This window comes from Gekko japonicus, unplaced genomic scaffold (genome assembly GCF_001447785.1).
Source record: "Gekko japonicus isolate JY-2015 unplaced genomic scaffold, Gekko_japonicus_V1.1 scaffold2646, whole genome shotgun sequence".
Taxonomy (NCBI): Eukaryota; Metazoa; Chordata; class Lepidosauria; order Squamata; family Gekkonidae; genus Gekko; species Gekko japonicus.
This window is the reverse complement of record NW_015160301.1, coordinates 70,962-98,721: the sequence shown is the minus strand read 5'-3', so window position 1 is coordinate 98,721 and position 27,760 is coordinate 70,962. Positions and strand designations below refer to the sequence as shown.

At 48.9% G+C, this 27,760-nt stretch overlaps 1 protein-coding gene across 1 annotated transcript in view; it reads left to right on the top strand.

Moving 5' to 3' along the window:
* LOC107114663 (phospholipid scramblase family member 5-like) overlaps nt 1-27,760 on the top strand; it is a 92,164-nt gene that overhangs the window by 62,400 nt on the left and 2,004 nt on the right. The window contains exons 3-6 of the mRNA XM_015416232.1: nt 9,889-9,931; nt 12,187-12,407; nt 23,052-23,213; nt 26,914-27,075. Of these exons, the coding sequence (XP_015271718.1) occupies nt 9,889-9,931; nt 12,187-12,407; nt 23,052-23,213; nt 26,914-27,075 (588 nt within the window). The remainder of the gene's footprint in view (nt 1-9,888; nt 9,932-12,186; nt 12,408-23,051; nt 23,214-26,913; nt 27,076-27,760) is intronic.

The window sequence follows — 27,760 nt, the reverse complement described above, 5'->3', positions numbered from 1 at the left end:
TTACTCATTTTTTCTTCTTCTTTAACAGCTCTCCTAGGCATGTGTTATTTTTTTACTATATTTTGGCCCTGGTCACATGGGCCGGAAAATGCGGGGGGGGGGACATGGCTGTTTGCCCCGAAACAAAGTAACATGCGACAGCCTGATCAGACGTCCCATTGAGGTCCCGTGGTCAGTCTGTTAGGTGCCGATCACACGGCTAGTCTGCAGTGCAGCAAAGAAGCAGCACAGCGTGATCAGCAATCGCGCCGCGCTGCTTCCGTGGCAAACGGGATTTTTTTTTTGGTCTCACCGAAGTTTGTGCATGTGCATGATAGTTTGTGCGCATCCTGTGGAGACTTTAAAAAAACAACATCCGGTTTGCAACGGGACCTGGGCGGGCGCCAGATGCCACAGGTTTCCAGCGGTAACACGATCAGATGCCCACCCTTGCCCCGCATTTTCCAGAAACTAGTACATCATATGTGGTGGTTTTTACTCCACATCTTCAGCAACAAGCCACAGGTTACCCACAGGTGCACTATGCTTGCCAGATGTTGCGGCTTGATCGCACCAGGAAAATCTGCCTATCATCCGTGTCTTCAGCATGGCAACTTCTCCGTGTGAACGGGGCCACTGAGGCTTTTGTTGGGCCCTGAAATATTTTTAAATGTTTATGTCATAAGTGCATGTATTTTATGTATAATTAGTTTAGAGTTGTTAGCTATTGGCCCAGTATTTGTTTTCCTACTTACCTTTTAGGTTCTTAATTGGATAGAGAAGGTTCCAGTTTCAGTCACAGGATTCTCCAGTTAAAATACTTCATCTGGAGAAAGACCCACCTCTACCTGCAATCTTCTCCAACCAACTACCAGAAAAGGCAGAAGATTAGAGACTAACAACTTATCTAGGCCAACTCCCTGATGCTGTAAATCTGAGACGAACATTTCTGGTCCTCCAGGAAAGCATTAGATTGAATCCAAAGACATCCTTACATGTACAAAAGGCATTCATCCTTCACAGACAGGAAACCTCCCATGACTTGTACTAGAACACTTGCAGAAGAAAAAAAACAAAACTAAGACCACAATTGCATGTGCACAGTAAAACACAAGAAGAATGAATTGTAGATCCACTTTCTTCAACTAAAAAAAAAGCACTCCAAGTAACAAGTTGACCTGCATCTAAGTAACTCCATCTATTGGTTGCAAGTAGTTGTACAGCCCCTTTCACAAGAGCAGACACAAAAATCACTGCAGGACCTGCTCTGGCCTCAGGCTTTCACTGGTCTCCCCAAGAGTCAGGATTTTCCCTGTAGATGGTGACTGAGCAGGGTCTGGGGTACAAGAGCCAGCAGGGAAGGGCTGTGGCCTTACCAACCAGTAGATCTAGCAAGTCTGTTTTCCCAGTCCCCAGTTCAAGTAGGCTAGGATATAGTAGAGCTCAGCTGTATTGCTGACAGGTGCTGGTATTCCTGAGGTGGCTCTGCACACTGGCCAGTATCCTGCAAGGACTTACCCTGAATGCGCTGTCCTGCCCTGGTATGGCAAGCAGCTAGCCTAGCACCTCATCTCCTTTGTGCCACTGCAGCCTGGGCCCTCCACCACCAGCTTTCATGCAGACTGGAAGAGGACCCTTGGAGGGAGGGGCTGCTGGACTGTGCTCCAGTCCTGGGGCTGGCAGAGAGGTTTCTCTTACAGGCTGTGGCAGGGTGGCCTCTGGTGCTGAGGAGGCATCGTATGTGGGTGGCACAGCAGTGCCAGGCCCTTCCTGGGTCCCTCTGGTCCTCCTCAGTCACAGACTTTGGCTCCTCCCTTATGGATCCCGAGTCAGAATTACTGAGTAGGCTGGAGGGGGCCATGACAGGACCTAGGCATTCAAGCACTGCATGGGCGCTTGTACGAGCTTTTGCAAAGCAGCACAGCACAAGCAGCTGCATTCCTTGTTGCATGGTTACCACTTATTCTCTCATAGTTTGCTTGTTAACAGTTAGCTTAAATCTATGGTAGATCAGCAGTATCCCTTTTGCAAAGGATAGTGGTGAGTGAGTTACCTACAACCAAAGCAAAACTTCATCTTGAAAGTTTCTTCTGGATTTGAAGGATGGCTGTCGTTTGGAATAGTTGGATATGTTTTCCTTCTTACTATAAACCTGTCAACATACCACCAAATTGGATCTAATGATAGATATGAAGTTAGAAGTAATCTGTTACCTGTATTTCAGTAACACTTGACCATCAGTAGACAGGGCAGACTTTAAAATTGAATGATTTTTAAAAGTATTTAATCTAAACAGCCCACTACATGTTTTGGAAAGTTAGTTGCTCAGACCAACAGATCAAACAAGCCTCTGCTTGCAATCCAATGTAGACTTAAGCATCTTGTAGCCAGCTGTTCCCCCCTCACACCCAAAGCTAATTAGGCTACACACAGTGTCTTATCAGTGGTCATACGGAAAACATCCTGAAAGTAAAAGTAAAGAGACCTGAGATTGCCAAAACAGCTGCCTTGAAGCAAAACAAAACATTTTACCCACCAAACACACTCTCCTTGGCTGCTCTGTGAACCAGCAAGTTCAAAAGAGCAGATAGTAAAAATGAAAAAGAAAACTTAGCTCTTCACGGAGCACAACAGAACACCACCGCCCAGCCTAAGCATCTTGAGACTGCCAAATTGCATGGGCCTAAGTATGCTTAGGGAGCTGCAGTGGCTCAAGTGGTTAAGACGCTGAGCTGCAGGCTGTGGAAGGTCAGTAGTTCAGCAGTTTGAGACCCGGGTGCTGCATGACGGAGTGAGCTCCCATCTCTAGCGCCAGCTCCTGCCAACCTAGCAGTTTGAAAGCAAGAAATTGCAAGTAGATAAATAGGTACCACTTTGGTGGGAAGGTAACAGTGTTCCATGCGCCTCGGTGTTTAGTCATGCCGGCCACATGACCACGGAAACATTTTCGGACAGCGCTGGCTCTTCGGCTTTGAAACGGAGATGAGCACCGCAACCCTAGAGTCAGATTCGACTGGCTTTTGAGCAAGGGAACCTTTACCTTTAAGTATGCTTAGCTGTTGGTTTGGACCCTTGAGTCTGTATGAAGTAAGCTGTTTTGACTGGTTTGGTGATGCATAAAATTGGCTATCTGGATCTTTATCTACCCTACCTCTAAAGAGCTCAGGGCAATATATATAAGTTCTCCGCTTTCCCTGTTATCCTATACTAAGCTGAGAAAGAATGACTGGACCAAGGATGTGTATTCAGTAAGTCCCAGTGAGTTCAACAGGATTTACTCCCTAGTCAGTATGTTTAGGCTTGTAGCTGAAGTGAATTTCATGACTGGGGATTTGCATCAAAAGCTTCCTAGTGCCACATGGTAATCACTACACAACTCTGGCTTTATATTACTAGGCTGATTATCACAGGTTGTTGAGTGTCACACAACAGGAGCCAGATGGATCATGGGAGCCATTTTATAAATTTCTTCAAAACTGTCCTTTATTCTGATAGTTTATTGTATGCAACATGAACAACACACATTTGGGGCACCAAACTTCTTAGGCGTTTAGTTGTTGTCATGGTATTCTTGCAAAGGACCGATCCCCCCCCCCCCAATCTGCTAGTTTGCTGCAGGCTCTGATTTGTCGATTTACAGAAGCCAGCTTTGAGGTTTTCTAAAAAGCAACACTTCTGATTTGTAGCTGGCCCTAGCTCTGGTGAAACCAACCCTAAATTATGAAGCCTTAGAAGTCCTGTCACACTGTTGCCCATTCTTAGATCTAAGGGTTCTTGCCTGAGAATATTTTATCTGATCAGACACTTCCAAACGCTTCATGAAGAGAGCTAATTATTCAACAATCGGGCCAGAGCTGCTTCCTGAAACAAGTGTTAGAATTGCGTTTGGAGTTTGCCTCAGTTCCCTCTACCTCTATCATGAGTAAAGGATGAAGTTCCAGATAATCAGAAGGCCAGATTTGTACATAGTCAAAGGTGATCATGCCAATGCCAGTATTGGAAGAGAGACTTCTGTTCTGTGCAATCATGCTTCTGATTCTTCATTATGTGGTTTAATGGCAAAGTTTACTAAAGTAGGAATGCAGAGAATTTCTTATCTGAACCATCATGGTTCAAAGAGTTACGTTTTTATTTGACTTCACAGTCTGTTTCCTTACAGCCCTCTGCTGACATGACTTGTGGAATTTAAATTTCTGATTAGTCAATGTTAGATCGCGCTAACAAAGGACTCTTAGAGTGATTCAGCAAGTGATTCAGCTTTATTGGAAGTAACGAACAAGCACTAAACTCAGTAAGAAACCAGAACAGAAAACAGTGGGAGCTTATGCTCCTTTTAAACATAACCGGGCTAATGTAGCCACGCCTATTTACAATTAACAACCAATGAGATTGCTTAGTTAAGGACCAATGGGAGTCTTTCCCTCCTAGGGAATGGTATCGTTCTGATTGGTCGCTGTTACGAAGCGACCAATAGGAAGTTCGCTCAGAGGAGCCCTGGTCTGGCTCGAAGCTTAACATAGGAGTCCTATGAGGTGATTCATGTAATCGTTTCAATACATTACAATTCCTCCCCCCTAAGTTAAGTCATCATCCATTTGTTTTATTATTTACAAACATTCAAGTCATGCTGTTGTACATCGACTGTTCCAAAATACTTTATTACAATCATAGTCTTTTAGATAAGTCGGCATCTGCCGCGTACGCTGAGACCTGCGAAGCGGTGCAGGCTCTATGGGCACACAAGGTTGTGAGTCACTGTGGGGTTCACTACAGCCTGGTTCAGGCACAAACTCTACTGGGGTTTCAGCCCCGCACACAGGGGTCTGCCCTGACTCGGGGACAGTACCGGGCCCTTCGGTACTCACCGCCTGCTCTGGGGGTCTCCACTCAACATTGGGGAATTCAGCCGTCGGAGAGTCAGCGCTGTCCTTAGCCCAACGTCTCCTTAGCTGATCTATGTGGCGCCGCCATACTCGACCGTCAGCCAACTGTACCACATACATGCGAGTACCCACAGAGTCGGATATTACCCCAGGAAGCCATAAGTGACCATTAGCATAATTTCGGGCGAAAACCTTGTCTCCTTTTTCAAACATGCGCACCTTCGGTTGCGGTTCTGTACGCTCGGAGTGATCGTCAGTTAGATCCGGATGTAACCTGTTTAAGCAGGTTGTGAGTCTGCGTCCCATTAACAATTCGGCCGGACTACGGCCTGTAGAACTGCAAGGGGTGGTATGCTGCCGCAAGAGGAAAGCACCCAGCCTTTGGCTCCAGTCACCTTCGTTCATTTTCCCTAGGGCCTCTTTTGCCGTCCTTACCATCCGTTCGGCCTGGCCATTAGATGCCGGATGGAAGGGGGCCGAAGTCATTTGGCGGATGCCATTACTCGTGAGGAACTGCTTAAACTCCTCAGAGACAAATTGAGGCCCGTTGTCACTGACGAGGACGTCAGGCAACCCGTGCGTGGCGAAAAGATGGCGGAGCGCATGGATCACGGCTAGTGAAGTGGTTGTTTTCATGCGCACAACCTCTAACCATTTAGACATTGCATCCACTACTATGAGAAACATGTTCCCCTGGAACGGGCCAGCGAAATCCAGATGCAATCTGGCCCAGGGTTTCCCTGAAGACTCCCACCTCTGAGGCGGAGCTTGTGGGGGTTCCGGCCTGACTTGCTGACACTGGGAACACACGCGAACCCAATCCTCAATCTCTTTATCCAGCCCAGGCCACCAGACATACCCCCTGGCCAACGCTTTGGTGTGCACCATTCCAGGGTGCCCCTCGTGCAGAGATTCTAGAACTCTGTTCCTGAGCTTGTCAGGGACCACCACCCTGTTGCCCCATAAAACACAGCCCTTAGAAATGGACAGTTCACTTTGGCGGCATTTGTAGGGTCCAAATTCAGGTTCAACACTCCCAACTGGCCACCCCCTCCAAACCCAGTTTAAAACACGGGACAGCACGCTATCTTTAGCCGTGTGTGCAGCAATGTCCCTGGACGATACAGGAGCCTGAGGGAGTTCGTCCAGTGCCAAGACCTCACAAGCAGGAGCAGGGTCGGGTCCCGCACAGGGCAATGGGCAGCGGCTGAGGGCGTCCGCATGTCCGATTGCCTTCCCAGGCCGGTGTTCAAGGTCATAATCGTACGCCTGCAAAAAGAGCGCCCATCTAAGCATGCGCGGGGACATGATATTCGGCAGTTGCTTATCGGGTGCAAAAATCCCCAGTAGCGGCTTTTGGTCAGTGACCAGCAAAAATCGCCTGCCAAAAATAAAGTCATGGAACTTTTTGACAGCCGCTACTAAAGCCAGACCCTCCTTGTCAATCTGGGCATAGTTCCTTTCTGCCTCAGAAAGAGATCTTGAGTAAAAAGCGATTGGCGCCTCGCTCCCATCAGGCATCAGGTGGCTCAAAACCGCGCCAATTCCAAACGGTGAAGCGTCCGCAGCTAACACCAGGAGCTTCTGGTCATCATAATGCGTCAGCACGTCATTAGACACCAACAGCTCCTTAACCCCCACGAAAGCCCTTTCTTCGGCCTGTCCCCACTTCCATTTCGCCTCCTTATGCAAAAGTGCGTGCAAAGGGGCCGCCACTGATGCCTTATGCGGTAAAAACGCATGATAAAAATTGAGGAGTCCTAAAAATGATTGGAGCTCCTTCTTACTCACCGGCCTGGGGGCGTCTCGGATTGCAGTCACCTTGTCAGTAGTGGGGTGCACCCCGTCTGCATCAATCCTGAACCCCAAGAACTCTACACTGCTAACTCCCAGTGTACATTTTGAACGTTTTACTCTGAGCCCAGCGTTTTGGAAACGCTTCAAGACCTCCTTCACCCGGTCCATCAACTCATTTTCAGACCTCCCCGCAATTAACACGTCGTCGAAGTAGGGCACCGTCCCTGGTACCCCCCTCAAGAGTTGCTCCATCAGGCCCTGAAAGATGCCGGGCGCCACATTTACCCCGAACTGTAGGCGATTCACCTTAAAAGCCCCCCTATGGGTAACAATAGTCTGAGCCTCTGCAGCCTCAGGAGTGACAGGCAACTGCTGGTATGCCTGTGCCAAGTCTAATTTGGCAAAGATCTTTCCGCCCCCCAATGAAGCCAGGATGTGGCTAATAACCGGGACGGGATAGGAGTGTTGTTGTAACGCCTTGTTAAGGGTGCATTTATAGTCTGCGCATAAGCGTATGGACCCATCAGGCTTAACTGGTGTTACTATAGGCGTCTCCCACTTGCTGTGAGGAACAGGTTCCAAAATTCCTTGTTCCACGAGTTTATCAATTTCCCTCTCTACTTTAGGCCTGAGGGGAATTGGAACCTTCCGATATTTCAGTCTGATCGGCTTTACAGATGGGTCAAGTTCAAAAGCAACCGGGGGCCCTTTGTACCGCCCCAGACCCTCTGCAAACACATCAGGGAACAGGTCATACATCATATCCCATTTATTCTCAAGCAATTTGTTAATCCCTGAAATACCAATGCCCAATGGCTCAAACCAGTCCAACCCCAGCAGGTTGACCCGGTCTCCCTCAGCAATAAGACATGACAGTTTAACACATTTCCCCTTATACTCAACATGTACAGTGTCTCTTCCGGCCAGGGGAATCCGGTTGCCCTGGAAGTCGGACACTCTGGTCTCCGCAGGCTGGAGCCGCCGTCTGCTTCTGGTCGGAAACAGCTGTTGCCAGGATGCTGCAGAAATCACCGTTACAGAAGAGCCGGAGTCCACCTCCATAGTGCATGGTCTGCCGTCGAGGAGTGGGGTCACGGTGATCTTCCCTTGGCAACTGGTGCGGTTTACAGCCGATGCGCTTGTCCGGGTCGTTGTAGTCTGGCAGCTTGCTTCCGATGCCGGGAAACGCTGCTTGCTGCTTCGGGAATTTGCGGGGGTATTCCTTTGTGCCGACCTGCTGGTAGGTGAGGGATCCTTCCGTGCCGATCTGCAGACTCTGGCCAGATGACCGCGCCGTCCACAGGCTCTGCAGTCGACATCCCGGGCCCAACAGGAGTCGCGCTGGTGTTTCCCGCCACAACCGGAGCAAGGCTTGACGTTGGTAGTCTTCGCTGGGGTCCGCTTGCCTCGAACCGCGTTGACGTCATCGTCTGCTTCCTCGCTCTCGCTGTCCCGCTGCGAGTGGACGCTGTGCTCTGCCATCCGCTGGCGGACCTCCTTCGTGGACCTATCCGCTGCTTCTGCGGCCAAGGCCTCTTCGTAGGCCACTGCCCAGGTCAGAGTGGTACGGGCGAACAGCCTTTGTTGTAGCTTCTCGTCTCTGAGGCCGCACACAAGACGGTCTCGGAGGGCTTCTTCCACGTCATGGAAGTTGCACGGCCGTGCGGCTTTGCGAAGTGCCGCCACGAAATCCGCGATGGTCTCGCCTCCGGCCTGGCTCCGCTTGTAAAACGCGTGCCGGCAGGCGATCTCCGACGGTTGTGGAGAATAGTGAGCCTTAAGCTTCTCCGTGATGTCAGCGTAGGTGACAGTCTTTATGTCAGTTGGGGCCACCAACAACCTGGCTATGTCGAAGGTCCCCTTCCCGCAGGAACTCAGGAGGCACGCCCGTTTCTTGGCCTCGTCTGTAATGTCATGTGTCTCCAGATGGAACTCGAACCTGGATAGGTAAGAGTCCCAGTCTTCTGAGGAGGGTTCGAAGCACTCGAACTTCTGGCTTCCAGCCATCGTGGGAGACTTGGGCACCGGAGCTGGTGGCGCCTCCGCCGGATCGGCTGCTGTGCTCTGCTCGCTTTCTTCCGAGTCCGAAGTGTGGATGTCCGCAGGGCTGCCTACCTGCTCTAATATCCCACCTTCGTCGCCAATTGTTAGATCGCGCTAACAAAGGACTCTTAGAGTGATTCAGCAAGTGATTCAGCTTTATTGGAAGTAACGAACAAGCACTAAACTCAGTAAGAAACCAGAACAGAAAACAGTGGGAGCTTATGCTCCTTTTAAACATAACCGGGCTAATGTAGCCACGCCTATTTACATTTAACAACCAATGAGATTGCTTGGTTAAGGACCAATGGGAGTCTTTCCCTCCTAGGGAATGGTATCGTTCTGATTGGTCGCTGTTACGAAGCGACCAATAGGAAGTTCGCTCAGAGGAGCCCTGGTCTGGCTCGAAGCTTAACATGGGAGTCCTATGAGGTGATTCATGTAATCATTTCAATACATTACAGTCAAGAGCACTGGACTTCCCACAAGTCAGTTCAGTAAATGAGACTGCAACATAATAGCTTTTACTCACCTGCTTCCAAATGAAATCGAAGACTAAACTAGAGTTTGTGAAGCAAGGATCCTACACGGGGTTGCCAGCTTTGTGTTGGAAAATACCAGGAGATTTGGGGGGGTAGAGATTGAAGAGGGCAGGGTTTATGGAGGGAGGGACTTTAATGGGGTATAATGCCATAAAGTCCATCTTCCAAAGTGGCCATTTTCTCCAGGTGAACTGTGTCACCTGGAGAACAGTTGTAATCCCAGGAGATCTCCAGCCACTACCTGGAGGTTGGCAACCCTAATCCTGCCTGACCTACCACTCTTGGGGTAGGCTGCCACAGTGGAGATTTCTTTCTTGAATACATCTGTGAATTAAACTGGGGACCACACCAGTCATGGGCTTTGCTCGCATGTTCATTTTGCTGCAGGATCAGGACTGAGTTGAGCATTAGATTAGAGAGAAAGCAAATTTTTGTACACATCAGATGGACCAGAGATTCTGAGATGAGCCACTGGCATGTTTCCCCTACTTGTTTCCCTCAGCTAGAAGCCTGAACAATAATCCCAGACACAGAAGACTAAACTACAGGTTCCATTATTTTCTTCTGCAATACTTTGAAAAGCATGTCAAATACCTTTCGTATTCCACAATACTTACGTTGTCTTATTTGCCTCTATTTCTCTACAGCTGGATCAGATCATTATTCACCAGCAAGTGGAACTTCTTCAAGGTATTGCACATCTGTGTCCCACCATTATCCGGGGGTGGGGTGGGGGATAAAAACAACACTGTGGCTCAGTTCAGACATAAGAAAAAACCATGACTTAAACTATAGATGCAGGTGGGTTGCTGTGTTAATCTGAAGCAGCAGGACAATGTTCAAGTCTAGTGGCACCTTTAAGCTGGTCTTAACGCTGCCACTGGACTCGCATGTTAATCAAACTAGCTACAGCTAGTGTGATTGTCTGAATGCAGGCCACTCCACTAACTGTGGTTATTTGGGGACAATCAAGCTAGGATCCGAAATTGGTTTATTAACAATTATTCTTAACTATAGTTTCATATGATGTCTGAATTTAGGCATCCTGGCTTAATTTTGGTTTAGGCCTAGCTTGTTTTCTAGCAACACCCTCCCACAGGGTTGCCAGCTCTGAGTTGGGAAATACCTGGAGATTTGGGGGGTGGAGCCTGAGGAGGATGGGTTTTGGGGAGGGGAGGGACTTTCCTCTCGACTGAGGGGACCCACAGAGTCTCCTATGATTTTGGGGGAACCAGGTTTGTTTTAAACTATCATCCTTTCCCTCAGTTACCAGGTGTTTTAAAGGTAGCAAGCTTATGGCTTTGGGTTTGCTGCCGTGAAGTAAGTTTTGTGGTGCATTAGTAGAATATGGAGATCACTGAGGCAAGAATTGTATATAAACGGCACAAAAGATTTATTTATTTACAGGCTAGTTTCAAGGAACAGATCAGCAGCACAGGTCTCCAGGTAGACTAAGGAGAAACCTGGCTGAGGCACATACATTTAAACTAGTTATGTCTTCAGAGAGTTGTTTGCGGTTGGGGTTTTTTTAAATGCTTTCTGGCACAAACAGGCTTTTACTGACTAGCCACTAGGTTGCATCCTCTCTCACACACAGGATTCCATCTACATCAGTCTGCCCAAGAGTCAGACAATGTGGTACAAGGTCTGGTCATTACCAGAGACATGCCTAACAACTGAGTACTGTATTCTCTCTCAGAGGTAGAGCTAAACCCCTCTGCCACACTGCCAAACAAAGGCCCCGGTCACACTGGGGGGGAAGGTGTGGCTGAAGTGCGGCTTTTTTGAGCTGCATCAAAAGAGACGCGCGGCGGCGGGATCAGACAGATCCCCCGAGCCGCCGCGCAGTTGCTCCCTGGCATGATCAGATGCCGGGGGGGGGGGGAGCCACAGATTGGTGAGCGAGGCAGCCCACTGTGCATATGCGCACCTGCGCAGTTTGGCCGGGGGCTCGGATGCTGCCGGAAATGAGCACCCTGGCGATCCCATGGCTGCCCCTGCTGCGGATTTTCAGGTAAGTAGTAGTGTTTTCTAGGGGTTTTTTTGATGTGCAGTTTCGCCCAGAAGGGACGGATCGGGGATGGGTGTGCTCCACTTCCCAGATGTTGCGGTGTGATCGCGCCCGCTTGATGCGCCCCCGATCCATCCCTCTCGTGTGGCAAATCCTCCCGTGAGACCGGGGCCAAAGCTACCCTTCCGTCTGTTCTTTTTTGTGTGTCAGACCTGAGCTATCACTGCTCACTCGCTCGCTCACTCTCTGAGGCAGACTAGAACTAAACTGTCTCCTCCTGTGCTTCCCGCCAACATTCCATCCCCTTTCTGAATGGATGCTGGAGAGGCACTCTCAAAGGCTCAGCTGAGTGGCTATTTTCCCTGTCAGGGGCAGGACAGCCTCCTGTCCATCACAGATTATAATGCTATAGGGTCCACCTTCCAAAGAGGCCCTTTTCTCCACTTGAACTGATCTCTACTGCTTTGAGGTCTGTTGTACCCCCAAGAGATCTCCAGCCACCACCTGGAGGCTGGCAATCGTACCCTCCCAGATTACAGGGACAAAGCAATGAAACTACCTTTTTTTCAAGGCAAGTCATGATTGGAATGAATAGCCGTAAACTGAACAAAGTAGTCACAGTTTAAAATAAACTATAGGATTTATGTCTGAACCTCTTCAGTGGCTTAATGTTGGCAAACAATAAGCACAGTCCAGCCAAAGAACTTTTAAGAAAGTTTAACACATGCTTAATTTTCCTACTGACATCTTTTTTGGCTGGATTCCACCTCAAATGACCAAGAGCACATATAATTATTAAATGCATTAAAAGTATCTAATAGATGCAGAAGTACTACATATTTAAACAGAGTACTAAATCAAAAAGGCTATCAGTTCCATCTCTGTCCAATCATAATGATGCTAAATACATTTCTGTACATTTGGTTTTATTTAGTTATACTTGGCACTGAAACCTGCAGCAAGTATGAGATAAAAAACCACATGGGACAAAGAGTTTATTTTGCAGTGGAGGAAAATGGTTGTTTTGATCGTAACTTCTGCTCACCTTTACGGTCCTTCACCATACGGATTACAGACAACACTGGTCAAGAAGTTATCACTGTGAACCGACCCTTAAGATGTAACAGCTGCTGGTTTCCATGTTATCTGCAGGAGGTTAGTAAATCATAGTATCAATACCTTTCATGTAAGTATATATCTTGCAAAAGATACGTAAGTACTACTTTGGGAAAGAGAACAATCATTTTAAAAATGTTGAAACTCATGAAAAAAGAACAGTAAATGTAAAAATTCACAGAACATAAACAACTGAGTTGTCATAGAGAACAATGGTTTGTCTCCTGAAAAAATAACTACTGCTCCCATGAGGCAAGGCAAGAGTAGATATACACAAAATTTTGCCAATCTGAACAGTTTACCTGCCTTTCCTGTTGAAAGGTACAAGATCATATGGGTGTGGTGGGCCAAAAATAGAAGCCACAATTCCCCAAAAACCTCCTTTGTTAATGGAATGAATGTTTAAAAATAAGAACTTAGCAGACATGTAAGAGTGGAAATTAAAATTCCCATCAGCAGGGGTCGTTTCGTAGAAAAAGAGCTAGGGGAACTCATTAGCATAACTCATTAGCATATGCCACACACCCTGACATCACCGGAAGTGTGTCATAAGGCCACACACACCGCCCCAACGGTCCCGGCTGCCACCCCCGGCCTTGCAGCTCCACTGCCGAGCCCCATGAGGGGCCCGGCGGTGGACCTGCAAGGCCGGCGGGAGTGCAAGGAAGCCCCGTGAAGGCCCTCCCTGGCCCCAGGCAGGCAGGGGTGGGGAGAGGCAGGGAGGAAGCAACTTACCCTCCCTCTTCTCCTGCCTCCTCCTGGCTGAATGAGGGCCGGAAGCGGGGCGGCCGGAAGCGGGGGGCGGGGCTTTGTCATGTGCCTCGCCTCCCGTACCTCACCCGGGGGAACTGTGATCCCCCGCGTTCCCCCCCGAAATGACCTCTGCCCATCAGACAAGTCAGAGAATGTCCACACATTCAGACCATTCATGTGCCTTTGGCATTAATAAACACCAAGTCAGGAAGCTATGAGGGACACAGACACTTCACATCTGTAAGTCACTGTGAAAATTTCTGTTATTTCTTTTTATCTTTTAAAATGTAGTGAACTGTAGATAGTGTTGCCAACTCTGAATTGGGATATTCCTGGAGATTTGGGGATTAAGCCTGGGGACGGTGGGTTTTGGGGAGAGGAGGGACCTCAGTGGGGTGTAATGCTATCGTCTACCCTCCAAAGCAGCCATTTTCTCCATGATAACTGGTCTCTATAGTCCAGGGATCCATTGCAATTCTGGAAAGTCTCCAGACTACCCTAACTGCAGATGGGGAGGAACTAACTTTTCCTGTAATTCCGGATGGTCTCCAGGCCCCACTTGGAGGTTGGCTACCCTTACTGCAGGAAAAGATGGTAGCAGCTGGAAGGAGGTGTTAGATCGCGCTAACAAAGGACTCGTACAGTGATTCAGCAAGTGATTCAGCTTTATTCAGAAAACAATGGGAGCTTATGCTCCTTTTAAACATAACCGGGCTAATGTAGCCACGCCTATTTACAAATAACAACCAATGAGATTGCTAGAATAAAGACCAATGGGAGTCTTTCCCTCCTAGGGAACGGTACCGTTCTGATTGGTCGCTGTTACGAAGCGACCAATAGGAAGTTCGCTGAGAGGAGCCCTGGTCTGGCTCGAAGCTTAACATGGGAGTCCTATGAGGTGATTCCTGTAATCATTTCAATACATTACAATTCCTCCCCCCTAAGTTAAGCCATCATCCCAATTGTTTTATTATTTACATACAAACAATCACCCTTTGTACATCAGTTATTCCAACAGTATTTACACTCATAGTCCTTCAAATAAGTCGGCATTTGCCGCGAACGCTGGGACCTGCGGAGCGGTGCAGGCTCCATGGGCAGACAAGGTTGTGGGTCAGAGTGGGGTTCACTACAGCCTGGATCAGGCACAGACTCGACTGGGATTTCAGCCCCGCACACAGGGTTCTGCCCTGACTCGGGGACAGTACCGGGCCTTTCGGTACTCACCGCCTGCTCTGGGGGTGTCCACTCGACATCAGGGGATTCAGCCGTCGGAGAGTCAGCGCTGTCCCTAGCCCAACGTCTCCTTAACTGATCTATGTGGCGCCGCCATATTCGACCGTCAGCTAACTGCACCACATACATTCGAGTACCCACAGAGTCGGATATAACCCCAGGAAGCCATAAGTGCCCGTTTGCATAATTTCGTGCGAAAACCTTGTCCCCTTTTTCAAACATGCGCACCTTCGGTTGCGCCGTGGTACGCTCGGATTGCTCTTCAGTGAGGTCTGGGTGCATTCGGTTCAAACGGGTCGTGAGTCTCCGCCCCATTAACAATTCGGCCGGACTACGGCCTGTAGCACTACAGGGGGTGGTGTGCTGCAGCAAAAGAAAGGAGCCCAGCCTCTGGCTCCAGTCCCCTTCGTCCATTTTACCCAGGGCCTCTTTGGCCGTCCTGACCATCCGTTCGGCTTGGCCATTAGATGCCGGATGGAAAGGGGCCGAAGTCATTTGGCGTATGCCATTACTCGTGAGGAAGAGCCTAAATTCCTCAGACACAAATTGAGGCCCGTTGTCACTGACGATGACGTCAGGCAACCCGTGGGTGGCAAAAAGTCGGCGGAGCGCATGGATCACAGCAAGTGATGTGGTCGATTTCATATGCACGACCTCCAGCCATTTGGACATAGCGTCCACCACAATTAGGAACATTTGCCCTTGGAGAGGGCCAGCAAAATCTATATGCAATCTGGCCCAGGGTTTACCAGATGACTCCCAGCCTTGGGGTGTAGCTTGTGGGGGATCGGGTCTGACTTGCTGGCATTTGGGACACCCTCGTACCCATTCTTCGATCTCTTTGTCCAGCCCCGGCCACCAGACATACCCTCTGGCCAACGCTTTGGTGTGTACCATACCGGGGTGACCCTCGTGCAGCGACTCTAACACTCTCGTCCTGAGTTTGTCAGGAACCACCACCCTGTTCCCCCATAATACACAGCCCTTAGAAATGGATAGTTCATTTTGACGGCTTTTGTAAGGGCCGAACTCCGGTTCAACGCTTCCAACCGGCCACCCCCTCCAAACCCAGTTTAATACTCGGGACAGCACGCTATCCTTGGCCGTGTGTGCTGCAATGTCCCTGGATGATACCGGGGGTCGAGGAAGCTCCTCAATTGCCAAGACCTCACAGGCGGGGGCAGGGTCTGCGCCAATGTCCGGCACCGGGCACCGGCTGAGGGCATCCGCATGCCCAATCGCTTTCCCAGGCCGGTGCTCTAAGTCAAAATCATAAGCCTGCAAAAATATCGCCCATCTAAGCATGCGTGGGGACATGATGTTTGGCAATTGCTTATCGGGCGCAAAAATCCCCAGTAGCGGCTTGTGGTCAGTGACCAGCAAAAATCGTCTGCCAAAAATAAAATCATGGAACTTTTTGACAGCCGCTACCAACGCCAGACCCTCCTTGTCTATCTGGGCATAGTTCCGCTCTGCCGCAGATAGTGATCTAGAATAAAAAGCGATAGGCGCTTCGCTCCCATCAGGCATCAGATGGCTTAAAACTGCGCCTACTCCAAAAGGTGAAGCGTCAGCAGCTAACACCAGGAGCTTGTGTTCATCATAATGCGTGAGTACGGCATTAGATGTCAGCAGCTCCTTGACTCCCACAAAAGCCTTTTCCTCGGCCTGCCCCCACTTCCATTTTGCCTCCTTGTGCAAAAGCGCGTGCAAAGGGGCCGCCACTGATGCCTTATGCGGTAAAAACGCATGATAAAAATTCAGGAGTCCTAAAAAGGATTGGAGCTCCTTCTTACTCACCGGCCTGGGGGCGTTTTGGATTGCAGATACCTTCTCATCCGTGGGGTGGACTCCCTCTGCGTCAATGCGAAACCCCAGGAAGTCCACACTTTCCACCCCGAGCGTGCATTTTGAGCGCTTAACTCTGAGACCGGCATTTTGAAAACGCCTGAGGACCTCTTTAACCCGGTCCAGTAGTTCCTGTTCAGACCCGCCCGCAATCAGCACGTCGTCAAAATAGGGCACTGTGCCAGGTACCCCCCTTAGTAGACGTTCCATGAGGCCCTGAAAAATCCCAGGTGCTACGTTGACCCCGAATTGCAGCCTGTTCACTTTAAAAGCCCCTTGGTGGGTTACAATTGTTTGGGCCTCGGCAGCCTCCGGGGTGACAGGCAACTGCTGGTATGCCTGGGCCAGGTCAAATTTGGCGAAAATCTTGCCACCCCCCAGGGAAGCCAAAATGTGGCTTATTACCGGGACCGGGTACGAATGTTGCTGCAGCGCCTTGTTAATCGTACATTTGTAATCGGCGCATAGTCGTATGGACCCATCTGATTTGACAGGGGTTACGATCGGGGTCTCCCATTTGCTGTATGGTACTGGCTCTAAAACCCCTTGCTCAACTAGTTTGTCAATCTCTTTTTCCACCTTATGTTTGAGAGACACAGGTACTTTCCGATACTTCAACCTAATAGGTTTGACTGACGGATCTAAGTCAAACGCAACCGGGGGGCCCTTGTACCTCCCCAACCCTTCGGCAAATACATCAGGGAACAGGTCGTACAGCATGCCCCATTTATTTTCAGACATCCTGTTAATCCCAGAAATACCAATGCCCAATGGCTCAAACCAATCTAACCCTAGCAGGTTAACCCGGTCTCCCTCTGCAATCAGGAATGACAGTTTAACACATTTCCCCTTATACTCAACAGTAACAGAGTCCCGTCCGGCCAAGGGAATTCGGTTGCCCTGGAAGTCGGACACTCTGGTTCCCGCAGGCTGGAGCCGCCGCCGGCTTCGGTTCGGGAACAACTGGCGCCAGGACGCGGCAGAAATCACCGTCACGGACGATCCTGAGTCCACCTCCATTGTACAGGGTCGGCCGTCGAGGAGTGGAGTCACGGTGATCTTGCCCTGGCTGCTGGTGCGATTTACGGCCGATGCGCTCGACAAGGTCGCCGTCAACTGGCAGCTTGCTTCCGATGCTGAGGAACGGGTCTTGCCTTGGGTGCTGACTGGAGTGCCCCTCTGCGCTGACCGGTTGTTAGTTGAGGGATCCTTCTTTGCTGATCTGCAGACTCTGGCCAGATGACCACGCCGCCCACACGCTCTGCAGTCGACATCACGAGCCCAACAGGAGTCGCGCTGGTGTTTCCCGCCACAACCGGAGCAAGGCTTGACGTTGGTAGTCTTCGCTGGGGTCCGCTTGCCTCGAACCGCGTTGACGTCATCATCCGCGTCTTCGCCCTCGCTGTCTCGTTGAGCGTGTATACTGGGCTCTGCCACCCGCTGGCGGACCTCCTTCGTGGACTTCTCCGCTGCTTCCGCGGCCACGGCCTCTTCGTAGGCCACTGCCCAGGTCAGGGTGGTGCGGGCGAACAGCCTCTGTTGCAGCCTTTCATCTTTGAGACCGCAGACGAGACGGTCTCTGAGGGCTTCCTCCACGTTGTGGAAATTACATGGCCGTGCGGCTTTGCGAAGGGCCGCCACGAAATCTGCGATGGTCTCGCCTCCGGCCTGGTTCCGCTTGTAAAAAGCGTGCCGGCAGGCGATCTCCGACGGTTGTGGAGAATAGTGAGCCTTAAGCTTCTCCGTGATGTCAGCGTAGGTGACAGTCTTTATATCAGTTGGGGCCACCAACGACCTGGCTATGTCGAAGGTCCCCTTCCCGCAGGAACTCAGGAGGCACGCCCGTTTCTTGGCCTCGTCTGTAATGTCGTGTGTCTCCAGATGGAACTCGAACCTGGACAGGTAGGAGTCCCAGTCTTCTGAGGAGGGTTCGAAGCACTCGAACTTCTGGCTTCCAGCCATCGTGGGAGACTTGGGCACCGGAGCTGGTGGCGCCTCCGCCGGATCGGCTGCTGTGCTCTGCTCGCTTTCTTCCGAGTCCGAAGTGTGGATGTCCGCAGGGCTGCCTACCTGCTCTAACATCCCACCTTCGTCGCCAATTGTTAGATCGCGCTAACAAAGGACTCTTAGAGTGATTCAGCAAGTGATTCAGCTTTATTGGAAGTAACGAGCAAGCACTAACTCAGTAAGAAACCAGAACAGAAAACAGTGGGAGCTTATGCTCCTTTTAAACATAACCGGGCTAATGTAGCCACGCCTATTTACAAATAACAACCAATGAGATTGCTAGAATAAAGACCAATGGGAGTCTTTCCCTCCTAGGGAACGGTACCGTTCTGATTGGTCGCTGTTACGAAGCGACCAGTAGGAAGTTCGCTGAGAGGAGCCCTGGTCTGGCTCGAAGCTTAACATGGGAGTCCTATGAGGTGATTCCTGTAATCATTTCAATACATTACAGGAGGGATCTGTGGGAAAGCAGAACGAGATCATACATGTTGGATCTTTTAAAAAACTGTTTTTGAACACTGCGTTTTTGAACACAGGGCATAAAAAGCATGGTAAACAGTTTTTTGAATCAGCTGCATTGGTCACAATTGGTGAACTGACTGCAGTCTAAACTGGTGAGTGATGGAGATTCCAGGCTTCAGACTGTTCACGTTTTTAATACTCTCATATATTAAAAACTCCCTGCAAATAATAATTTAAAAAATCAGTGCATTAGGGCATGATCTGGTCCATGGGGTCGCGAAGAGTCGGACTCGACTGTGCGACTGAACAACAAAAATTCCAGCCTAGTCCTTTGCAATCTGGTGTGTTACACTTACAGGAATTACTAATGTAGAGGAACATTAAAACTATTATCTCTGAGCTACAGACTGAAGTGGTACAGTCCATTCTACCATCTCAACACTTTGCCATCTCATTCTAGTGTGTGTGTGTGTGTGCGTGCGTGCATGTGCGTGTGTATGTGTGCATGCATGTGTGTGCATGTGTGCATGTTATTCAGACTTAAATCAAGGAAGACAGAAGGCAGAGAGAATGAAGGGGATGTGGGAAAGATCCTAAACGAGCACAACAATTGCTTGGTCATACTATAACCCTACATCAAATAATTATCCCGAAAGGATTGACAAGTATATTTATACTATATACAGCTGACTGAGGGCAGGATCCAGAGTAATTTTTTTCACCAATGGAAGGCATTTTTGTCAGAGGATCACAATCCCCACACACACACTGCAGCCCACTGATCTCCCCAAATGCTGCTCCAGGAGGGGGGCAGGGAACCTTGAGGCAGGCCCGTAGCCTGCGTGGGGCCCTGGGGGCCGGGCCTCCCCGTGGATTTTGCGGCCGCCCTCCCCCATCCTCTGCTCCCCCCGCCGCCTCGCGGAAAGGAGGGAGGGAGAGGCGGCCGTTAGGCTGGCCTGCCTGGAAGAGAGCAACGCGAGGATGTCCTTGGGGGGGAGACCCGCGGTCGGAACCCCAGGGTGGCAGCGGCGGCAGTCCAGGAGCCCTCCCTCCCTCCCAGCCAGACCCCGCTGAGGGCAGGCGGGCGGTGCTTTTAAGCCTTCAGTCCCGGGGAGAAGAGCCGGCCGCGCAGGGAGTCGCCGGCCTCGTCGTGCTTGTCCCTCCCCAGAGTCAGGCGAGGCTGCGTGGCGCAGCGGCCTCCTCTCGTGCACCCAGCACCCTTCCAAGGCCCCCCCCGGCGCCGGGCCTGCGGGCGCCCCTTCTCCCTCTCGCTCTCCCCCGCAGTGCCGCAGGTGTGGAAGGGCTGCCTGCAGCGGCGGCTCACCCAGCAAACCCGGCAGCAGGAGATGGTCTTCATCGGCATGGTAAGGGCCAGGTGCCGGGTCCTCCGCGCCCGCCTACGCCGCCCTCTCCCGACGGCAGGGCCCGCCGCTCTGCCTTAGGCAGCAGCCGCCGGCGTCTCTGTTGCGTCCCTCTTCGCCCCCACCCCCGGAATGAAGCACGCCTGAGGCTCGCAGCCCTCCTCTCGGCACTTCCGCCACGGGCGGCGGGGAGCCAGCGGGGAGCCAGTGGGCGGCTCGGCACAGCGGAGGTCTTCTTCTCTCCCTCCGGGACGGGAGGCGAAGCGGGGCGAGGGAGTGCTGTTCGCGGGCATTCCGGCCGTTGGGGGTGGGGACATGTCCCCCTCCACTCCCCCCCGCGTGTTGTTGCTGCCGCCACCCCCGACAGTCTCCCTCCCTCCCGGGGTTATGTGTGTGCGGCGAGCGCACACACATTTTGGCCCCCCCTTTTTCTACAGGGGCCCCCCACAAGAAAGGGTTTAGCTACGGCCCTGCCTTGAAGAGTGGCATAAGGGGTAAATTAGAGGTTTCCAGCAGGAGGGGGGGATTTGAATTTACACTTCTACTTCCATGAGTGGAAAATTTAAGTCTGGATCCAAACCTGATGTAGGCATTTGCTCACCTCTCTCAGCGGGTGGAGGAGAAAGAATGAGATAAAGAATGACCATTTCAAAAGCGGGGGGGGGGGTTGTTTTCATTCTGTTATGGTTCCAAAGTGAAACAGTGCTACGGACTGGTAATTTTTTTTAAAGGAGCAAGTGACAAGGTCAACAAGGAGTCATGAGTGAATGAAAGGGACAGACCTGGCACTGAGTAGGGCAGGGGGGCCAGGCAGCCCTGACTGCTCTTGTCAGAGAGAAGCCTAGACTGCTCAGCTGACTGTAGAAAAGAGGGCAGTCCCTCTGGCTGGCCACTGGCAGGCCAGGTCCCAGTGTGTGAAACATGGAGCTTGACTTCTGTGGTAAGGGAGGAGGAAGGTAATGACTGGCTGTAGGTGTTTGTGGGGCAGCTTGTGGTGGTGGGGAGCCATCAGGAAATGATAAATTTCATCAGCTTTCCCTGCTGGCAGCATCAGCAAATTCCGTGTGGTTCTCTTCTGCCATTGTTCACAGACAGAAAATAGGCAGTGTTCATTCACACCTCTGGCTCCCACCAGATTGGTGTGTTTGGTTTAGTGGTTAAGTGCACGGACTCTAATCTGGGAGAACCGGGTTTGATTCCCCACTCCTTCAATTGCAGCTGCTGGATGACCTTGGGCAAGCCATAGTTCTGTCAGAGCTTTTCTCTCAAGGACAGTTCTGGAAAGAGCTCTCTCAGCCGCACCGACCTCACAGGGTGTCTGTTGTGGAGAAGAGAAGGGAAAGGAGTTTGTAGGCCGCTCTGAGACTCTGAGTGAAGGGTGGGGTATAAATCCAGTCTTCGCCTCCTCCTCCTCCTCCTCCTCTTCTTCGTCTTTATGCAGAGAAGCATATTTCTGCCTGTGCATCACTTGCTATGGCTGGATTTCATCACATTTAAATGTGTCACTATGTGTGGATGTTCCTACACAGTAATGTTGTTTATAGACAAAGATATTATGTACCATCCTGATTAGGGTGGGGTGTCTTTGTTCGTTTAGAGAATTTTTATCTCTGCTCTCTAGAACCTGCTTGACAGGGCTCAGAACTAAAATGACAAAACCAAACTAGCCAATAAAGCAAGTCAATAAAAACATGGTAGTGCATTAAAAGCATGGTCTCTTGGATCTCTTGGTCTTGGACAAAATCACCTACTAGCTCAAAATGATCAATGATCCATTTTACATAACCAGTTTCAAAAATAGATGGCTACCCTTTTTACTTTATTTCAAGTAATCTAATTATGCATCAGCTACCCTTTTTTTGAATCAGCAAATCCATAAAAGGCCTTTCAAATACAGCTCCACCTTTCTTTATCAAGTAGTCAGATCAAGAGTATTTTAAATATTTCACCGATTGAGTACCCAAATTCTATATGATGTGACTACATAAATGTTCTCTGATCCAAGTGTGCCTAGTTTGGAACACCAGTGGTTATTGTTATAGTTATAATGGGTCCTTCCTTCATCAGTAATTAGCTCTTCTATTCATTTTTTTTAATAATGTGACATTCCTGTTACTATTGTTATGTATAAATATTGCCCATAAGTATTTTTTTTAATGCAGCCTAAAATGGTACCAATAAAGCAGGAGCAAAGCAGGCCCTTAAACAGCTTAAAAAGACAAACAATTTAAATATCCTGATCTGGATGGGTTTCCAAGCCTTAGAGAATAACAGGATCTTGGTCTTCTTAGAATTGATGGATGATTCGTTCTGGGAGCAGAAATCAGAGAAAGCTGAAAGCAATCAAATCTTGGTGATGGATAGGAGAACGGTGTCATTTGCATACAGCAGGAGGGGAACTGGAAGTGTATTCATCTTGGGTGCATGATCTTCAAATCTGGTTAAATGTTCTGGTAGGTCAGACATGAATAGATTAAAGAGAGCAGGTGCAAGAAGGCATCCCTGTTTTACTCCTTTTGTAACAGGGATCTTTTCAGTCAGGTGGCCTTTATGGTTTAGACGTAATTGACAAGTATCAGAACAGTGAAGTTTACAAATCAGAAATCGGAGTCATAGATCCATTTCCATATTGGCTAGTTTGTTCCATAAAACAGATCTATTGATAGAATCAAATGTTCCACATAAATCTATGAAGGCTGCATACAATTTCCCATTTAAATGCAGGGTATATTTCTCGGCCAGAAAAGCAAGCGTGAGCAAATGCTCGTAAGTAGAATGTTCAGATCAGAAACCTACTTGTTCTTTGGCCAGAAGATTATTATTCGGCATCCAATCAGAAAGATGATTCAGAAGGTGTTTGGAATATAATTTCCCTAGTACTGAAAGTTTACTTGAGAAAGTAATCAAATAAAGATATTATTTGGCATGACATTGTTTATGGTTCAGATGTGTTGTTGTTCAGAAATTAACTTTATAAGGCACATGTCACATGATGACATTTTTGACTGTCCAACAGTTAGAAGTTCAGTCTCCTCCTGGGACCACAGTTGGCTACGTGATACAAAAATGGGACCCTCTTCTGCCAAAATTCACTATCAGGAATGAGAACAATGAAGATGTGCTGAAGATCATAGGCCCCTATGCAACATGTGGTTGCTTTGGAGATGTTGATTTTGAGGTACTTTTGACATGCTATTTTGAACAATTTTATCACTATCTGTAGAGTTCTGTTCCATTGCCTCCATAAACAGCAACTGCAAGATGGGGATATGGAAGTTACACCCAGTTCCTATGAGGCACAACCCATGCCATATATACACATACCACATGACCAGAATTGTCAGCTCTAACTGTTCCATTCACCTGATGGTAGAGATTAGTGGACATCCCCTTTTTTCTGTGTTTTCCCCCAATGGTTTTGTTTCTTCGTTTTTTCACAGTTGGATGTGTAGATTTATTTGTACCGTAAACAGAAATGGTATGTTTATTTAATATACAAAGTATACAGTTTCCATACATGCAACCCACACACAGACATGCTATTTATATGAATATATATTATTATGCTAATTGACTGAAACAAAATGATTTTGAAAACAAATGTACCCTGTGCCCATGATGGAAGAGCCCCACTGACTTGTGAGCCCCTGCTCTATTTGGCCCTCTGAGGCATCTAGGCACCTGAGTCCCCACCCAGCAACAACGCTGCTCCCCCAACCTCCCTGACACTCAGAGGAGGTTTCTTTTCCTCCTTCAATATCACATTCTAATGCAATTCCTGGGCAATTAGCTCTCTTCCTCCGGTCCCTGATTTGAATATAATGTTCAAATAGTGGAGGTCTATGTGGTATGGAGAACAAGTACCAGCATTCAAAACAGTAAAGAATTTATTAAAAGTAAAATGTCCACACACATACTCTAACCACAGCAAGAAACTGAGTAAGGAATACAAAAGAAAAGTATAAATAAGCAACCCCTCTGCCCTTCACTAAGTACATGCCCTAGATGATGTCATTCTAAGGAAAGCTCTTTAAATGACAGAATTCTAAAAGATTCTCATTACCTTGTCCAGGGGTCATTTCGTAAAAAAAGAGCTAGGGGGACTCATTAGCATAACTCATTAGCATATGCCACACCCCCTGACATCACTGGAAGTGTGTCCTCCCCACAGCTGGCGGCGACCTCCAGCGGGCACCAGCAGGGAGCTCCAGCCCCGCCCTCCCGCACCTCACCCCGGGGGGATGGCGTCCCCCCACGTCCCCCCCAAATGACCCCTGACCTTGTCGTCTTTGTCCAGGCAGCCAGCCCTCTGTCTACTCCACATGGCAGTGGTGGCCTTCAGGTGGAAATCAGGTGTGAGAGCTTTCCCCAGCATGGACCACCCAAAAGGGACCCCTCTTCCCCTATGCCAAAAGACTGCATTATCAATCTTTGCTCATCACCTGTGGGTCAAAGAATCCTTTCCTGAAACCTCCAGGAAAATACAGTCTCGCCCCTTGCACCCCCAAGTCTCTGTGTCCTTTCTAGGTATCAGATTCCCAGTTAAGGTGTGAGATCATCACCATTTCAGTGTCTCCAGCCAGAAAGGCCATTAGCATTTTCAAAGCTTTGATGGTTGGTACTTGGGTGAGGCTTGGAAGCAACTGATCCCCCCCCCCTTTCCTGCTTGTTTTCAGCTAGGAGAGAAAAAACTTTCAAAACTCAATGTGGAGATTTCACCAAGCTCAACCCCCCCCCCCCAATCAAAGGCATTTCTCCACAATGCAGGGGAAATTGGCTGAAAGAAAACAGAAAATGGTACAAAAATGAAAGTTTGTGTTGCACAAGGGAAAAACAAAAACGAGATGGGATCTGGGATTACGACAGGAGGGATGGGAAATCTGGAAGCACCACTACCTATTAGGTGGCAAATAGCACCAAGCTAACTTTAGACACAGCCCTTTCACCCCTTTTCTCACCAGCACACTGCCTAAAAGCTACTATCAGGTTTTACATTGCAGGCCAGCCTTCATGGGAACTCTGATTGCACGCTGAAAGTTTGGTTTAGCAACTCTTGCTGAAGTCATGTGCAGAAATAACTTGGAAAAGTGATAACTTGGAAAACTGAAATTGAAGAACATGCATTTTCCCAAGTCAGACTGTGAGATTTAGAACACACACAGTGGCCCTGATGATATCACAGGCAATATTGTGGGGTTTCCAAGTGCCCTTATTATGAGGTTCCCAATACCCACCCAAGATCCTCCAAACTCCCTTTACCTAGCTATGACTATGGTAGTGACTCTTCCTTCCCCTTTCTCTGGTGCCTTGAACATTTCCTGAACAATGTCCCAAATGGAAGGAAGACTGGGTGATGTAGCTTTCCAGGGTACCTTATAACCAGGATGTCAAGCACTGTGGGATAATGATACTGCCCAGAAGCATCTTTCATAATTCAGACTCTGCCATAACAGAGTTCAGTGTTCTGGAGAGAGGCCAGACCTCATGTCAGTGGCACAGCAACAGCTACAGTTGTTGCATCTGCCAGGTAAGTGGACTCAATTACAGTCTGAGAAAAAGAACTCTGGGAGTTCACCTGGTCACCTCAAATCAGGGGCAAGAATTACAGGCTGCCATCACTTCTATTTTGTACAAGGACATTATGAATGTCAGTGTCTTTTTCACTGTTTGCAATCCATTTATTTTGTGTGTTTAGAAATTGTGTCTAATTCTATTATATTTACTGATCTGTGTTAAAATCCCAGATGACTGTGGTAAAATCCCAGATGACAGAATGATGAAACGCAGAGTAGCAATTTTTTTCTTCAGAAATCTGAAGAGTCCAAATACAAATTGTAATAATCGGGACAATCATATTAAAATGTTGCTAGACTTTTGTTTTCAGCCTCAATGCTCACTTTGTATTAATTACAGCACAGTCTCGTGCATACTCAGAAGTAAGCAGACATACATGTGGTTAAGATTCTACAATCCTGGAGCAATCCACAGACCCTTAGAAACCCCAACAGCAGTGGCATTGGGGAAAGTAAGACAAAGCTGGTGATATGGGGAAGAGGGGATAATGAGATTTTTCCTCTCCTGCAGATCTCATTGCCTTTGTTTTAATCACATTTATTCGGATTTCCAAGTATTTATTTATTTATGGGATTTTTATTCCGCCCTCCCCAAACGGGCTCAGGGTGGATCACAACAAATCACAACAAGACTCATTACAATAAAAGCACATTAAAATTTGGTGTAGTGGTTAAGTGTGCGGACTCTAATCTGGGAGAACCAGGTTTGATTCCCCACTCCTCCACTTGCAACTGGCTGGATTACCTTGGGCAAGCCGTAGCTCTGATACGAGCTGTTCTTGAAAAAAGAGCAGTTTCTGTCAGAGCTCTCTCAGCCCCACCTACCTCACAGGGTGTCTGTTGTGGGGAGGGGAAGGGAAAGGAGGTTGTAAGCGGCTCTGAGACACCTTTGGGTAGTGAAGGGCGGGCTATAAACCCAATCTCTTCTCCTCTCTTCTTCTAAAATAATAAAAACAATAAACAATAAGATTGGTAGCCACAAGGTGGAATCAGTTGAGCCCTTTCAGCAAGTTGGGAACTAAAGGAGGGAGGCCGACTGAGGTGGACGCCCACCACCTCAACTGGAGGCCTGGTGGAACAGCCCTGTTTTGCAGAATGATAAAAGGTCCCACAGGGCCCTGATCTCCAGTGGGAGCTGATTCCACCAGGCCGGGGCCAGGGCAGAAAAAACTCTGGCCTGGTCGAAGCTAAACAGATGTCCTTTGGGCTGGGGGTAACCAGTAAATGTTGGTCCTGTGAGCGCAAGGCTCTTTGTGGAATGTTTGCAATGTATACTTTCCTATCCCCCCACCCCCCATTCTGCAGGTAAAATCTCTAAATGAGATGGCTACAATTGGCAAGATTTCCAAGTATTGGTCTGGTTTTGTCAATAACATCTTTACCAATACGGCCAACTTTGGTATCCAGGTTCCTGTGGATCTGGATGTAAAAATCAAAGCAGTAATGATTGGTGCTTGCTTCCTCATAGTAAGTATATTCACGTTTTTAAAAAACCATTCATAGGAACATAACAGCCTGCTGGATTAGACCAGTGGTCCATTTAGTCCAGCATAATATTTCACACAGCAGCCAACCAGTTTCCCCAGAGGCCAAACAAACAGGGCATAGATGTTAGGGCCCTCCCCTGCTGCTGCTGCCTCCCAGCACTGGCATCCAGAGGTTTGCTGCCTCTGTCAATTGAGACTCCCTTCATGAATCTTTCTAACCCCTTTTTGAAACTATCTATGCGTCTGGTCATTACTACTGGAAGTGAATTCCAGAGTATAATTGCTCACTGAGTAAACGTATTTCCTTCTGTCTGTCCTGAACCTATTTCCCATCAGCTTTATTGGGAGCTCCCAAATTCTTGTACTATGGGAAGGGAGAAAAGGCTCCCTCTATCCCCCTTCTGCACTCCAGACATCTTGTCCTTTATCTAGCTCTGCAGACATCTATATATCTAATAGCCAAGTTGCCCCCTCCGTGCGGATCGCTAAATCAGCACGGAGGGGGCAGCTGGGGGGCCGGGGGAGGTTTGTGCACACGTGGGCCAGTCCCCACGTGTGCACAAAAATACAAAAAGTTTAAAAAAATTTCGGGGGGATGTTTAAATCCCCCCGAAAGTGCAAGACCGTCTCCTGCGCATGCGCAGGAGACGCTCTGCAACGCCGCC